The sequence below is a fragment of the Phoca vitulina genome, unplaced genomic scaffold (genome assembly GCF_004348235.1).
Source record: "Phoca vitulina isolate PV1807 unplaced genomic scaffold, GSC_HSeal_1.0 scaffold61, whole genome shotgun sequence".
Taxonomy (NCBI): domain Eukaryota; kingdom Metazoa; phylum Chordata; class Mammalia; order Carnivora; family Phocidae; genus Phoca; species Phoca vitulina.
In genome coordinates, this window is record NW_022589764.1 from 5,439,496 (window position 1) to 5,456,501 (window position 17,006).

The 17,006-nt window shown below is 46.7% G+C and overlaps 1 protein-coding gene across 1 annotated transcript in view; it reads right to left on the reverse strand.

Annotated features, from left to right (window-relative positions):
* Positions 1–17,006, reverse strand: part of ADAMTS17 (ADAM metallopeptidase with thrombospondin type 1 motif 17) — a 348,017-nt gene that overhangs the window by 123,276 nt on the left and 207,735 nt on the right. Inside the window, exons 13-14 of the mRNA XM_032391277.1 lie at positions 8,473–8,639; positions 403–530 (exon numbers count right to left, since the gene is read on the reverse strand). Of these exons, the coding sequence (XP_032247168.1) occupies positions 403–530; positions 8,473–8,639 (295 nt within the window). The remainder of the gene's footprint in view (positions 1–402; positions 531–8,472; positions 8,640–17,006) is intronic.

The following is a 17,006-nucleotide window of genomic DNA, read 5'->3' on the forward strand; positions in this document are numbered from 1 at the left end:
TGGGTACTACCTGTGAAGGAACCTGCTTTGTTCCTACTCTGTCTTTGGTAGCTAAACACAGAATAGCTTGTCCAATAACATATTCATACGCATCTTCCAGCCTGACCTTAGTATTTGACCTGTTCTGCCCTTTGTCGGAACGACTAAAGTTATTTTAAGATTTCTGAGATTACCATGTTGCCACTAGTCTCCCAGCCACCTCAGCTCCCAGTTGGCCTGCGGGTGGGCTTTGTGCTCAGTTGCTGCTGACCGAGGACGGGTGCCAAGTTGCCTTCTTGAGAAGATCCATCCCCCCAAGCCTCCCAAGGTCTCTGCCCCCCCCACTCCCCAAAACCTTCTGGGGGTGAGGGAACCTCCCCTCCAAAGAAAGCCCCCACCAAAGACACAAGGAAAACACGTCACCTGGCACTTGCCGTGCACACAGAGGTCGGTCTCATAGGGCCCGCAGGGTGTGCCATCCAGGACCCTGTCGGCCACCAGCAGCGGGGACTCCTTCCCAAGGGGTGAGCAGTAGAGTTCACATGGTTTATCTGAGGAGGGAAAGGGGAAGGTGGACATTGATGTAGGAAGGGGTGTGCGGGCGACGCAAGGTGCAGGTGCACGAGGCGGATGAGCCAGCAGGGTGCAGGGACATATGGGTGGTGGCCCAGAGGATGAGACGTCAGTATGGAATACGGAATAAAGGTCATAGAAACCCAGCACATGTTCCTCAGAGACGTGCACCTGCCCCCTGGAACACTCCACACAGCAAATGGAGAAAGGCACATGAGTGAGGGCTCTGTGGGCTTTTATTCACCTTATTCTCTTCATCCTTGGCAAAGGTATAGTATTCCTTTTCCTTAAGGCATTAAAAATACCAGGCTGAACATTTTGTGGTGTGCTAACCTCTAAGTGAATTGAATATGTATGAAGGGAGAGCCTCGGAGCTTCTCTTGTTGTGGGGGTGAGAAAGAGGGAAAAGGTGAATGAGAATGCTTCTGGGTAGGAGGGGGTGTGAGCCCTATGGATGTCTCTATAGCAGTGGCTTTTGCTAAATGCTTTAGTGCTCCACCAGCTGCTGGGTAAAAGCTGCAGGGCTGTGATATGTGGCAAGAAGGTCCTGGAAGAAACTGAGCTGGAGAAAAGTATAGGAACAGAGGGGCCTCTAGGACAACTTGTAAGAGCCAGGTCACCAGGCAGGATGAAAACCCTGGTTTCTGCTGCTCTTGGAACCAAGTGAGCTCCTAGAACATGACAAGCTCGTATGCCTTTGCCTAGGCTGTTCCTTTGCCTGGCAATTCCTCTCTGCACAGAGCTTTCTGGAAGTTTCCTATCACCCCAGAAGCTTCTACTCCAGAGCTCTCTCCTCATGCCATCTCTGACATGGAATCTCCATCGCACTTGGCATACAACTCCATCAAAGCCCTTAGCCATTATCCTATTGTCTTATAATTGTTTGAGTTACTTTTATATACAAGGGGATTTCTTATAAGGTGGGTTCCATTGCTAAAAGAGTTTGAAAGGGATGGATTTTAATTATCTTTAGATTGAAGAACTGACAGTACTGGGAGACCTTAGAGGACAAGGGACTGAGATATTTATCTCTTGTCGCCAGGCCAGGCCAAGGACCTGGCTCACAGAAGGACTTGATAAATATTTTAATTTTTCCATATAAAGTTTAGAATGAGTTTGTCCATATTCCCAAAATAACTTGCTAGGACTTCACTGGGATTGCTCTGAATCTATAGATCAAGTCAGAGGGAACCGACATCTTGACAATATTGATTCTTCCTATTCACGAACATAGAATCTCTATCTCCCCATTTAATTCTTTTAATTCATTCATCAGATTTTCCCTCATATAGATCTTATACATTTAGTGTTAGATTTATACCTAAATATTTCATTTTTGGGGTGCTCATGTAAATGGTACTGTGTTTTTTAATTTCAAACTCCATTTGCTCATTGCTGGTATATAGGAAAAGTGACTGATTTCTGTACATTTACCTTATATCTCTCAACCTTGCTATAATCATTTACTAGTTCCAGGAGGTTTTTGGGTATGTTTTTTTCTGTTTTTTGTTTTTGTCATTGTTGTTTTTTTGTTGATTCTTTTGGATCTTCTACGTAGATGATCATGTCATCGTCAAACAAAGGTAGTTTTATTTCTTCCTTCCCAATCTGTATATTTTCAATTTCCTTTTCTTGTCTTATTGCATTAGCTAGGACTTCCAGTATGATGTTGAAAAGGAACAGTGAAAGAAGAAATCCTTGCCTTGTTCTTGATCTTAGGAGAAAAACTTCAAGCTTATTTTTAAATAAATGGATTTTGTTCTTCTCTATGTAACTGTGAATGAGGAATGAACCCTTTTTTCTCTCCAAGTCAATGAATTCTAATGATGTTATTGTGACTATTTTGCAAAGAAACCTCCAGAGAAGGAAACACCAACACTTTCGTGCTGCCTGTCAGGCCCTTTGTTTCCACCATTGGATCATTTTCCCCACTGGGTCTTTCCAGTGGTCTCAGATGAGCAAGTGCAGGGGTAGAGAAAGGCTTCTGGAGTTGACTTGGCTTCAGAAGATCTTGGCATTCCAGCTGGACAGTTCTTGTCAGAGCTGATGTGCTGTCTCACCCAGGCTCTGCGGCTTTCATGATTGAATGACATTCACAAACCCACCAACATGTTCAGCAGCTTTCCATAACTCCTCTTCCATGAAGCTCTGCTGACCAACATGCCCAGTGGGAAGCCTTGCCTTAAAACACTTGGAAGAAGCTACAAAGGTTCAGTAGAAATGTTCAACTTGTCTGTTCCAGTTAGTTGTGGAGGTGGAGGGAAAGTGCTGTGACGAACAACTTCCCAGGTAAGTAAAGTAATGATGCTTCAATGTTTATGCATTCAAAAACAGGAATTGAGCCTCTCCATCACACAAGACACTCTTTGAGCACTGTTGGGAAAGAAAGATGAGTACTGCATGTTTTTCAAGGCCCTGGTAGTCTCATGGACAAGTACAGAGCGAATCCTGGATGAGGCAGACTGTGAAAAGCCCCATGAATGGGCCTGAGCTGTTAGAAGACAGGGCATAAAGTCGAAGGAATGGCCCAATGCCTCAGGTAGCAGGCTAGAGGCAGGTGTCCCTCCATTTAGACAGAATGACCCAGGAACGCAGCCAGTGGAAGAAGTATGGGAGATGGAAATGTAAACTGAGATTAGGTTCTGGGATGTTCATTTGACAAAATTTTTGAGGTGCTCTTGGGGACCCTGAGGTTTCCTGTGAGCATCCTGGGGAACCACTGGGAGAATGCAGCACCCTAGCCCCCAGTCTGAGTGGATGGGGTATCTTCTTCACACACTGGGCTTCCTCTTAGTATCTATGCATTTCAGGTAGGTGCTGTCATTGTTCCATCTTATAGATGGACATGTGAGGCTCAGAGAAGGTGCATGGCTACCCGGAGTCCCTTGACAGGCAGGGCCTCTTTGTCCCAGCCTAGTTTTCTTCTACCAGCCTGTTTTCTTTTTGAATAGAGAACTCTGGTGCCCCAAAATACCAAGAGGCAAAATGGTATTGCTGAAAGCAAACCACCAATTTTATGAATGTTTCTGGTTTCTGAATGTATACTCTGATTTGAGCAGAAATGGAAATGGGATTTGGGTAGAAAAGTAGAGGGTCTTTTGTGGCAAGTTAGAAAGACCAGACTTGGGGGGGATGAAGATTGTTTATCTGGGCTCTTTGATATAAACATCAGGAAAGTGGAGATTCTCAGATGGAGGGATTTTGGCCATGACCCCAGGCAAGCAGGTATACTCAACTCCACCTGCACTGGACTCTCCCACCTGCAGACACTGTCCTCCTCGGCTTGGGCAGTCTGGGGGCACCCAGACTCCAGAACAGAGTCCAGAGGTAACACTTCCTTCCTTTGCTCAGTTGAAACTCCATTCGTCCATCTCCTTTTATGAGGTCTGTGCTCAGAATTTAGGGCACCCCCCCCACTTCTAGGAAGGTATGGCACTATCTCCCAAAGGGACTCAGGATAACCTTTATAAAACTTGAGGAGGAGCCCCTCAAAATTCTCTGAATATTCCCCTCTAAGCTACCTTGTGTGGGCAATTAATCCCCAGATAAATGAGGTGCCGTGATTCCCCTCTGGGTACAGTGTCTTACATTCTTAGTAGTACAGAAGGAGATCAAATCTTCTTAAGAGTTATATAACCATGCACTCCAAGGAAAGAAGCTCGGAGCATCCTCTTACATGGCTGATGGGTGCCAAAATGAAATCGTAATGAGGCTAGACTGTCTGGTGTGGTTCGTGGTCTCTCACTGGCCCACTTGTTGCCAGGACTCATGCTTGGATGGGGAAACCACAGACAGGGCAGGGGAGATGAGCTCAGGGGCTTGAGAGCCACATTATCTTATCTGCTTAGTGGAGGCTTGGAGGATTCCCCCGGTACTCCATGGTGAAGAGGACACTTGTGGCTCTTAGCACTCTTGCTGTTCTCGCTCTGCCAGTGGTTACAAGGTCTTACTAAGAGACACCACTGAATTTTGAGGCCATCACAAAAGCTCACTCCCGCTCTGTCTGGCTATCTGTGGGGGATAAAGAGGAGGCTGCTCAGTCCCTTGTCCCCAAAGCTGCCCGCCATGACTCCAGAGCCAAGCCTTAGTTGATCGGACCGGCAGAAGCCACTTGACTGTAGCTGTACCAATCAGAGTCTTTCTCTCCATCACAACCTCACAGATCGCTTCACGAGGCCTCAACTGATTGGTCCACCTGACCGCAGGTGGACCAATCAGAGTCTCTCTCTTGAAAAATCAGCACTAAATTCAGATTTAGAGCAGCTGTGTCTACTCATGGTTGATGAATCTGAAAGAAGTCTGTATTCCCTTATCCACAATTTGGAAGTCCAAAAAGCTCTGAAAACTGCGAGTATTTTCTTACATTTGTGGCAAACACATTTGGCAGCAAAACCAGCCTTGACTGACATGAGGCTGTTGGTAGTGTTCAATATCTCAGTTAGAAACTGTTCATGGGTTATTTGGTAGAGACATCCGTGTGCTTCTCTAGACTGTGGGGTGCTTCCCTGGACCCCACTGGGAGTATTAAGTAATTTATGGTTGATGCGCTGTTGTTACCTGTCTAACACCAAAAACGCTTTGGCCACATCTGGCCCCAAAGGATTCAGATAAAGGATGAAGGTGTTGTGGGCCACCGTTTGGCCTACATGTGGATAAGTCATGAGAAAGCCAGTTTTCAGTTGGGAACAGGAAGAAATGACTCACAAACACAAACTGTGGTGGGCTTGGAGAAAGGGTCCTGATATTTTCAGAGGCCCTGTCCTCAGACCCCAGCCCTTGGGATCTGAGACACCCTGCATCTTTGCAACTTCTTTTTCATCAAGCAACTCCAGTCAGCTTGGCTGAACTGGGGTCAGAGAGTCCCTAACCATCATACCCTCCATACCCTGTAAGGCTCAGACCCAGAGGGGGTTCTGCCGTGCTTGGGACGAGCTGGAAATGCACCTCCAGGTCCAGACACGGCCTTAGCCAAGCCCTCCGACACTTCAGTGGGCACGTGGCCTGCTGGCTTGGGCAGGAAGGACTGAAATCCTGAAGGTTTCCACTTAAATGAGATTCCACGGGGAAAGCAGAAATGGGGTGGGTTTGGCAACAGGCCATCTCCCTGGGTTTCTGTCTAAAGGCTTTCCCACTTAGAACTCTTTTCTAAGGAGAGCCTTTGTCTTCTTTTGGAGGTGGTATAGATTTGTGGTCCTGAGCCCTCCCTTGGAAAATCTACCTCTGCAAGAATTCTTTTTTTTTTTTTCAGTAAGAGAAAAAAAGAAAAAATATAGCTTCCCCTTTCTTGAACCGTGTGTCACTCGCCAAAGAATTCCACAGTGATAGCAATGCTATGAATAGGGCAGTCATAATGGGCTTCGAGAAGCCCAGAGCTCAACCACAGGAATCGTTCCCATCACGGCTGAGCTAGAATTGTGCCTTTTATAAGCTGATTTTTGAGAGGAGCAAACTTATAATCTGTATTCTTCCCCTGCCCTCTGAATTGGCCATTTGTTATTTTGTTTTCATCCTTGTGAAATGTGCCTTTTAAAAACCCTGGCTTCTGTTTCTATTTGAGAGGGAAATAAAACCAAATCTGCAAGAAGTCATGACAATTCCACCCCAGAGGGGGATGTGTCAAGCTAGCCTTGCAAAGGCCTGAATTTGGGGTCTCTCCCTCAAAGACAAAATGCTTACTGCCCACTAGCTGTCCTTATCAGAGAGGGTGGCACTTTTCAGATCAAAGGCGGTTGCACTCTGGCTGTAATTATCTATTGCTTTGGTAGAGAGAAACAAAAAGCAGGTGGGTCACGACACATTCTGAACCTGGTGAGCTTCCCCAGACATCTGCCCTGCGAAGCTTCCTGGGTGCGGGGTCTGGGGCAAACATCTTTTCAGCCCCTGGGATGATAAGGGACCCAAGGAGCTCAGCGATCCAAAAATGGTTACAAGTAAAATAGAAGTTTAATCTGGACTTGGAGAAATCTGTGGAAAACCAGACATTTAAGTGGGATTTCTGCATTGAATAAAGGAGCTGGAGAATGCAAAGCTGAAGCAGACTGAGGAAAGAATAACAACAATGCTGTGCACACAGCTGAGTGGAAACGGGGATGGGGTGAGTCCCTCTTGGATTTGACCTCTTCCTGCTCCCGACAAGCAGGAGAGGACATGACGGAGGACCTAAAGTGTCTCTGTCCAGCAGGCTGGGACAGCTGATGGTTTGGAAACAAGGCTGCTCCTCATCAGAACCCACCCCACCATGGCGCTGGAAACAGGGCAGCCTCTGCCTGAGCTGTCTTTCTCCTGATTAGGGGTCCGAATGTGCTCGAGACATATGGAAGCCTCCTGGGTCTTCCTGCATCAGAGGAACGGCCAGGCAGAGAGCAGCGAGGGTCCTGCATGAGTCCCTGCCTCCAGCTGCACATGTTCCTTTCGGGAGGGCGGGTCTGCTCTCTCCCTCATCTGCAGAAAAAGCTGAAGGTATGTAGGCTGCTCTTCTCTTGAAGTCTCGGTTAGCCGATGGTGCACCTCCCATTACAAGGCTCTAAAAAGTGGTGTTCTTTTTTAAAAAGGAAAAAAAGTCTGGGGAGCTCCCTGAGGCTTTTAAATGAGCCCACAGCCGAGTGGGTTGGTAGTATCCGCCATGATTGAGAACATCCCATGTTACTTTACAACTTGGTTCGGAGCTGATGGGTCAGGTTGCTGGGTTCAAAGCTGCAGGTCTGGGGCCTCTATTCCCTGGGATGACTGGGCCTACCTCTGCACAGCTACGCACACTTGAGCTTGTAATAGCAGACTGCACGGTGTAGATTTCAGAGGTTCTTCAAACCACAAGGAAGAAACCTAAGGCCTGGCACAGGAACCTCATACTCCTGCAAAAGACTTTAGAGGCTGTTAAAAATCAGGCACAGTCACTGTAGTTCTTATTAAAGCCTCTTCACTTGACACTTATGAAGTCATGCTCTCTCTGTCTTACTCGAATATTGGAAGCCAGATGATAGCTGGTTATTTACTGAGTCAGCTCCTCCAGAATGGGGGTCCCTCCCTGCTCCTTATCAGCTGCAGGAACTTTGATGTGTCATATAACCTGTGACCTCTCATCTTTGCATGGCTCGTTCTGCATAGTAATTGAGATGACGGATGCAGAGCTAACTTGGGCCTGGCCCATGGGGTGCTCAACAAATAGGACTGTATCGTCATCATCACGACACAGTCTTGTCTCCTGAAGATGAGAATTTTAAGTGTAAAAGACCTTGAACTAGGCCATGGGGGGTAGGTGGTCCTTATCAACAATAAATAAACATTACAAATCCTACAGACATGATATACCACCTAGAATTTGATCAGCTACTGGAAATGCTTGCAACAGACCATGGGGCAGAGTCCCCTGATTCGGGAGAAAGCTCTTGGAAGGAAAACGTGACCTGTGCCTATCATCATCTCTGAGTTGTAAATTGTCCTCAAAACTTTTTTTTTCCAAACACTCTAGTCAAGGAGTGAAAGCCAACCCAAAACGAACCAAGAAAAGAAATGCAAGAAAGCATCAACGTTGGAAAGAGAGAGCAGACACAGAAAGCCACCACCCTGCGCCTGCAGAACCTTACTCTCCTCAAAATTGGCCCTGGGCCCCTCAGCACATGGCACTAGGCGGCAGGCTGCCAGCACCCCCACCTTGCTGCAAATGGGGGTGCAGGACGATTCTGGTCTGCTGCCCGCCGCACAGCTGCTTTTAAGAACTCTCCCAGAGCTGGGTCATCCAAGTTCAACCCCACTGCTCGAGAAGCCGGTCCACTGCTGACTGGCACAGCGGGGCTGGAGCGTCCCATTGGATGGATGGCTGGGAAGGGGGAGCCCTGTGGGGTTTTTACATTCTTGGGAGGTGTTTACATTCTTGGGAGGAGAAGGGGGGGCACTGTGAAAGCACGTGCCATATGCCTTTACCATCAACCACCACTGCTGTCAGCAGGCCCTTCTTCTTGCTGCTCAGCCGGTCGTGTGTCTGGCACTGCTGGTCCCGGAAGCTGGGCAGGCCCTTGGGGCAGGGAAGGTTCTCGCAGACAGCATGCTCCACACTGGCTCCCAGGCAGTGCGTGCCCCCAGGCCCAGGGCTAGAAGGAAGAGAAAGGTCTGAGTTACCCAGACAGTGCTGTGGAAACAGCAGGGGGGCTCGGTTTTTTGCCTCTCTTGCCAGGAGGGGGAGGGGCCGGGCAAGGTTTCCAAAGCAACCTCCCTCTGCTCTTCCACACCATATCTCAGCAATCCCAGTCCCATGCTGACGGCATGTTTAAGTGAGCCATCAGAAAAAATGCATCCAAGAACTGTAAATCAGGGTCATCTGGAAATAGAATATGGTGAGTATCAGTTCAGCAAGATCCACAAATTGGGTCTTTCATCTGAACTTAAAATTTGGCCATTTGTAACACTGAAAAGCCCAAGGGGGAATTTTTAGTGTGTGTGGGTTTTTTGTTTTTGTTCTGTTTTGTTTTTTTGGTCTTCTATAAAACAAAGATCTTTACATGGCTCCCAGGTCCACTCTGGAGGTCACTAAGTTTCAGGATGAGTAAACAGCTCTCATTTAACTTTGTAATGCAGAGAATCAGAATGATTGATTAACTTGTTCAACGGCTTTGGGTAGAGACCTGCCAGATCCCGGCTCTACAACCTTTACTTGGATACTTGGGCAAGTGTGAGACCACGAGTGGTCAAAGACGCATCCTGGGTCCCTGAGGCTCTGTGCTTAGACTGGGGTTCTAAGCAGTTCTGGATACCCAGCTGTGTTCTCTGGCCAAGCCCATGTGTGAGGGGCACTGAGTAGGAGCAGGAGGATACTGGGGGCTGGCTGAAATGTGGGGTCTGCCCAGCTGTTCCATGAAGCCCTGGGGTGTCCTCACAGGACCCTGACCCAAGCAACCTCAGTGGTTCCCTTCATTTCCATGTTGCCAAAATCACCATGATGCAGTACGATTGTTTTCTCCCCAAACTTTTTACTGAAATTCAGCATCGAGGGGAAAAGAACACAAATCACAACTGTTTTGCTCAACGGCTTTTCACAAATTGCATACACCAGTTGGCAGGACAATAGTTTTGACACAATAACCACTCCATAATAACCACACTGAGTATTTCTTTTCCTCCCTTTGCCATTCCCTGTCGTCAGACAATGAGGCCACCCTATGATCACTGCTTCAGGGGAGAGAGATCACAGCAGAAGTTCTTAGGCTTTTGTGTCATCAGGGGTCTACAAACTTCTTTTGCAAAGGTGAATATTTCTGGCTTTGTGGGCCATGCAATCTCTGTCCCAACTCCCCAACTCTGCCACTGTTGTACAAAGACAGTGCAGAGCCAAAAGGGCATAGCTGTGTGCCAATAAAACTTTATTTATAAAACCAGGTGGTGTACCAGATTTGGTCCATGGGCCATCATTTCCCGGTTCCTGGTCTGCATAAATATGTTGGAGAAAATGTCTGGAGCAGGAAGAAAGGCTCCACTCTTACCTCTATGCCCACCTCATGTACACCAGACAACCTCTCCCTCACTTGGGCATGGCGGCAGCCTTGAGAGGTTATACACACTGGTGGCCCCAGAGAGGGGCCCTGAGTTCTGATCTCCAAGTCAGGAAACAGCAAAACCTCTCTAAGGTTTATGGGATCTAAGAACAGAGAGACCTTTTGTTCTTTTTCCTTCCCAGAACATCAGGGAGGCAGCTGGATCTCAGAGAAATGATTGCATGGCATGTTTAGGGAGACAGAATCTCCCAAGAGCCCTGGGCCTGAATGCCGAGTGTGGACAGATGAATGGATTCCTGTACCACAAAGCACAGTATGGAAGAAAGAGAGAGGGGAAAAGCCATGTGGACCAGCAGGAGGGACATCTCTGCAACAGGCGAGTTCCCACGGCTGGGACCAGAGAAGGGATGGGTGAGGCAGCAGATGCTGTATGGTGAGAAGTTATGGGTTGAATTGTGTCCATCCTAAAATCATATGCTGAAGTCCTAACCCCAGTGCCTCAGAATGTGGCCTTATTTAAAAATAGGACCACTGCAGATGTAATTAATTAAGATGAGATCATACTAGAACAGGGTGAGCTCCTAACCCAATATGACTAGTATTGTTATAGAAAGGGGAAATCTGGAGATGGAAACACAGAGGGAGAACACCATGCAAAGATGAAGACAGAAATCCAGGTGATGTTTCTATATTCTAAGGAATGCCAAAGATCACCAGTAAGCCACACAGAAGTCAGGACAGAGGCACAGAACAGATTCTCCTTCACAGCCTTCTGAAGGAACCAACCCTTCCAAGACCTTGATCTTGGACTTCTGGTCTCCAGAACTAAAAGAGAATAAATTTGTGTTGTTTATGCCACCCAGTGTGTTATGGCAGCCCTTAGAAGACAGATATACCAGACGACACAAGGATCAGATGCATCCTCACTGAATTTAGTTGTAGACTCAGGGAATATGGGGCAAAAACTCCTGAACTGATTAGGGATCCAACCTGAACTAGAATGGAATTCAAAAATACAAATTAAAACATCAAAAATACAAATGCAAATAAAAATTGGTTTCTAGGAAAATGAAGAAAGCTACATTTTCCAGTTAGGGTGTGAACTGAGATTTGTGTACCTCATGTAATTAACCTCCTGAGTTGCCACTAAGCTTTATTTTAGCTTCCATTGTACCCATCTCTAACAATTGATTTTTCCAGATGTACATCTGACTGATCCTCATAAGCCAACTACCTTTATGCCTTGTGGCAGGTGGGTGGAGAGATTAAACATGTGAAGACAACTTCTGGATCCAGCAGAAAGTGGGCCTAGAGGGGGATAGCCCATGGGATACCTCATGTGCCTCAGGGTGCTTTCCTCTTGAACTCTGTTTACCCTGTTTCTTCTCCCTAACCAACTTTCTCCCATGGGCAAGTTCCCTTTCAGCCCCCATCTAGCCCACCACCCCATCTTCCCCCACCCCCTAACTCTCCGTCCATCCTTGAGGCCACCTCCACCCTGAAGCCTCTTTTTATTTCCTACCTGGAGCCTCTTTTGACCCTGCTTGGGTCTGTGCTATGCTGCTTATCATCAATCTTGTGAAATGGTGAGCTAGATTACTGTCTTCCTCCTATTTTTCTGCAGCCTCACACAGAGAACCTTGCACAGGTTAGTCTTTAACAAACAGTAGACTGAGTTGAATTAAATTATCAAAATTTTTCTTAAAAAGACCAAAACAGAGAGCAAAGTTAGGGAAGACGGTGGAGTAAGAAGCACCAGGAATCCACCTCTCCACACTTAGACAACAACTGTATTGGCAAAAATGGTCTGAAGTAACTATTTTGAAATTCTGGAGTCTATTTGATGTGCTGCCTTCTGGGCAAAGCTTGGCTGGTAAGTTGTGGTTAATTTAGATACATTTTAGCCTTCATTGTGGTAGTGGCTATCTGTCCCCCACACTCTAGCCCCATGGCAGGCAGCTGTGCCTGGTGTGGCTGGCTAGAGCCAGGGTGGACAATAAGAACCTTATTCGCCAAATACTGGGGTTCTCTGTTCTGATTGTTTAGTGCTGCTTTTGATTTCTGAGGTGCAGGAACAGAGGGTGGCCACCACTGTTGCAACTCCTGTGAGCTGAAGGGACTTCCAAGGAATTTCAATGAGCAATACGTTTTTTTTTCTCTTTTTCCCCTTTCGGGAGCCAGATATGCAAGGATTAAGTCATTCAAAAGCAGCTGCACATATGGGAAAATTTAGGAAGCCACCAGGTATGCCCTGGAAAAGATGAAGGCTATAAAAGGCTTGAGAATACCTTATGCTTTTACATCAGGTTGATCCCCAGCACAGAGAAGCCTTTCAATAGCAAAGAAACAGAAAATCCAGAAAGGGAGAGGCTGATTATCAGAGTTACATTATAAGATTCGAATGTCCAGTTTTCAACAAAAAAATCACAAAGCATATAAAAGAAAAGAAAAGTATGGCCCACTTAAAGAAACGAAATATACCAGCAGAAACGGTGCCCGAGAAAACTCAGATGTTGGGCTTATTAGGCAAAGACTTAAAACAACTGTCTTAAAAATGCTCCAAGTACTAATGGATGACATAAATAAAGACAGGAAAATGATGTATGAGAAAAATGAGAAAATCAATAGAGAAAGAAATTACAGAAAGGAAAAATAAATTCCAGGATTGAAAAATACAATAACTGAAACGAAAAATTCACCAGGTGGGTTCAGAAGCAGATTTAAGCAGGCAAAAGAAAGAGTTAAAAAATTTGAATATAGGGCAATTGAAATTATTAAGTCTGGGCGGGGGGGTGTGAAAAGAAAAAGAATGAAGAAAAGTGAACAGAGGGCATCTGCGGTAAAGCACCAAAAGGACCAACATACGCATTATGGGAGTCTCAGAAGGTGAAGAGAGAGGAACAGAGATTATTTGAAGAAATAATGGCTGAAAACTTCCCAGATTTGAAGAAAGACATGAATGTACAAATACACGAAGCGCAACAAAGTCCCAGTAGGATAAATTCACTGATATACTTTTCAATTAAGCTGTCAAAAAATAGAGAATCTTGAAAGCAGCAAGAGAGAGGCAACACAACACATATAAGAGAATCTTAATAAATCATGAGCCTATTTCTCATCAGAAATTTTGGAAGCCAGAAGACAGTAGGTTGATACATTCAAAGTTTCAAAAAAAAAAAAAAAAATCTATCAACTAAGAATTCTATATCCAGCAAAACCGTCATTCAAAAATGAGGGAGAAATTCAGACATTTCCAGATAAACTGAGGAAGTTTTTATGTTTTGTTTTTACTACCACACATGCTCTACAAGAAACACTAAAGAGGGTCTTTCAGGTTCAAATGAAAGGATGCTAGATAGTGACTTGAAGCCATATGAGGAATTAAAGATCTCCAGTCAAGTAGGTATGATGCTAAGCTTTGTCAGTACAAGGTACTAGAGAGACTCTAGAGACAGAACAGACTTTTGGTGCTGGTCCTGGTATTTAATTTCTCTCAGCAGATTCCTGTGGTGGTCTGTGATTCACGCCACCTCCCTCTGGGCAGCATTCATCCCAGAGGGCAGCTTCCAAGCACACCAATGCTTTGGGAAAATTCCCAGCCTGGTTTCAGATGCTGTTTCTCCCCTTGGGCAGCTTTCCCTAATACCCCTTAGTGTGACTTTCCAGAAGGTTCCATCAGTGCAGCACCTCTGCAAACTTCTCTGTCATCCAATGGGCCTTGGTTTCATCCTCTCCAACAAAGTCCAAGGAATCTCATCCCTGGGTGTGTGTGGGGGTGCGGAGGCACCTTCGTCCATATTTGTTCCTTCCTTGGGTGCTCTGCCTCAAACCCGAAGAGAGTGGCCCCTTTCTATGTTTGTTCTTCCAGTGTTCTTCCTGTGTTCTCTTTTATCTCTTAGCAGCTAATTCCCATTACTCCAACCACCTGTTATAGCTAATGCTTTTTTACATCAAACTTCCCCTGTTCAAAAAAAAAAAAGACTGAAGAGCTTTTTGTTTTTTTTTTTTTTCAGCTTTCCCTTGGGTCACTATTTGAACCACATGGGAAAAAGAGAGAAACAATTCATGAACAGTGCGATTTGTTACCCAAATCATCCCAGTATGTCAATCCATGGCAGGACCCTGCCCTCAGCCCACTCACTCTTCATGACTGTGTCTATAATACAGGTCATCTAAGAGTTACCATGACATTAGTGATGGCCTCCCAGGTATACGTTGGTGTGAGACAACAAAAAGAGGCCCTCCATATGTGCCATAAGGAAGACAGAGGAGAATCTTTGTGTGGGGAGGGTGTGTCTGATGGGGAGGTCCATAAATGGCTTACAAACAAGTTCTGTGGGAGGACTTGGAAGAAGGGGACCAACTTTACAGGAATCCACATTGGATGAGTGTGCCAAGCCTGAGTCGTATGGACACAAGGGCCTTCAGGAGATGCTGTATTGGGGCTGGCAAACACAGGCAGGAGAGATCACCCTCCCAAAGTCTGAGGAGCAGAGAGCTGAGGTTCCTCATTCACTCTGGTAAGTTTCTCTGGCCTACGTAGTGTGGATAGAGTAAAAAGATGTCTAGGAAGACTAAAACAACAGAAACCAAGCTTGACATGGCTAAAATGAGGGACAGCTGAAATAACAGAATTCATGGTACAATAAAGTTGTTCATTTTGTAGAGCTAGAATTAGGTCTGTGTCCTTCCCTCAGCCTTTCCTATGAGGGCTGCAAGGCAGAGACAAGCCTGACAGGCTCTGCCGCTCAGGCTCCAAGCATAAGAACTCATGAAAATAAAAGGGGAGGTGACACAGGAATTTGAAATCTCATCTTGAAGTGAAGTTTGGTCAACTCAGGACATGGGTGAGAAACGATAAGGACAGAGGCACTTTTACCTACACCATGATTACAGTCTAATATGGCCGGAGGGCTTACACCTTACCTGTTCTTTATAACCATTCCCCTGTCAAATCTCTGCAAAGAATCTGAGGAGGTTCCTGACTGCATCCTTCAGATGAGGAAATCAAAGCTCTAATACGTTAAATCAAAGCTCAGTGGTAAGTATGAGGTGGACATAAGAAGTGTGACTCCCAAGAGCTCCTGGATGCAGCAGGAGCAGACTGGGAGGGAGGGTGAGAAGCCGGCCTGACCTACTAGTACCGTCATCTGGGATGTGATGGATTTTTCAAGATGCTTCTCCAGCATCAATCCTCAAATTCTGTTTGTACTCGGTTGGGACTTCCTAAACATGGATAAAATAGAAGTTCAGATATGAAACCAAATGACTTAGATGGGCACGTCACAAGAAAAGATATCCAAATGGCAAACACAGGCACAAACTATGCTCACAGGTGCTCCTTACTTGGAAAGGAAATGCAAACGAGAACGTCAGGGAGATAACCACTACACACCCACCAGAAAGGCCACCATGGAAAACACGGACAACCCAGAGCACTGCTGAGGTTAAGAGCACAGGGAAGCTCCCTGTGGCCCACAACTGTTGATTTGGCAGGGCTGCGCGGCAAAACCACGCCCCCATGCAGTCACACGCATGCGCCCTCGGAGCCAATGACCCCTCCCCGCAGGCACCTGCCCGCGTGCCCAGCGCACACCCCTGCCTACGATGAGCAGTGGTGCAGCACGAGCCACGCTCTAGCATAGGTGGGCTTTTCTGTATACTGTACCTTAATAAAGATGTTTAAACATAAGGAAAAAAAAAAATAGGGTAGAGAGGCTCTGGTGAGAGACTGCAAGTGTGGAGAGAAAAGGGAGCTCCTGTAGGACAGGACCGGCTGTCTCTTGCTAGGATGGGGCCTGGAGTGCTCTGGGCAGACCCCAGGGTGGAGCAGGGAGGCCGCAAAGGTTTACCGAGATGAACAGGATCACACGGCACTTTTCCTTCAGTGGATGAACACACAGACTCGGGATAGGAGGAAGAGAAACACTCCCGCTGAGGGACCCCCCCGCCTTTTTTTTTTTGCTCTGTTCTAGTCAATGAAAATACACTGTAAGGTAAAAGTCACAGCAGCGGTTCAGATCCGCTCACCATTCAGAGACACAGGTGGCTTAGTGGACGGCCGGCCCCTCCAGATGTCAGGAGTAGTGCAGGGCTGCTAATGCCCTTTCAGGGCAGCAGACATCCTAGTTTTAAGGCCTCCTCTGCAAGGTATCCAAGTCACACATGTGACTTAGACTCAAGTGTAAAAGGCTGAGAATTTAAAAATCCATCTGTGGGAACACCAGGTCACTGGCGTGTTGAAAGCGCGCATCCGGGGGTTTCACTTTGGAAGCAAAAAGCAATTACAGGCATATAACGTCACTGCCCACCCCCAGGCCTCCCACTGGGTCTTAGGAGGCTGGCTGCCTTCGGAGCAATGCTGCTCAGTGACCCCAGTGCATTCCATTTCTATGTTCCACTCACCTTCTCGTCCTTCTCGAGCTCTGACAGCGGGCCCTTCACACAAGACCATCTGAGCCTTTTCTTTCGACTCTACTCTCCAGCTCTCCCCCCCCAAAACACAAGCCTTCTGATGGGGTACCAGAATTCAAATGAGAGATGAACTTTCTGCCTTGCAGTCTTTGGGCAGAAATGCCCACCAATAGCGAATACAAACTGTGGCAGGAAAGGACGAGCCTAGGGAGCTGCATTAAAAACCCGGATGGTCCCCCCTGATGTCAGACAGCAAGAAATACAAATTCCAAGAGTTGTAAAGATCAGGACTAGAGAAAGAAAAAGGTGGGGTGGGGGAGAGGACTCTCTTGCCAGTGTTTTTGGACAGTGAATAAACCAGCTGCAGAGGACAGGGAAGGAGCCAGGAATATAAAGTGAAGGGGGTAGGGAGAGGGTGGGGGGGGGGCGTTCCAAGTCCAAGATGTACACGGCAGTGAGACTTGGACATCCTTGGGAAATCTGAAGGCAGTGAGCCTGGTGAGGTGAGGAGTGAGCCAGGAAGAGGACGTTGTTTTGGTCAGAGATTGGCTCCAG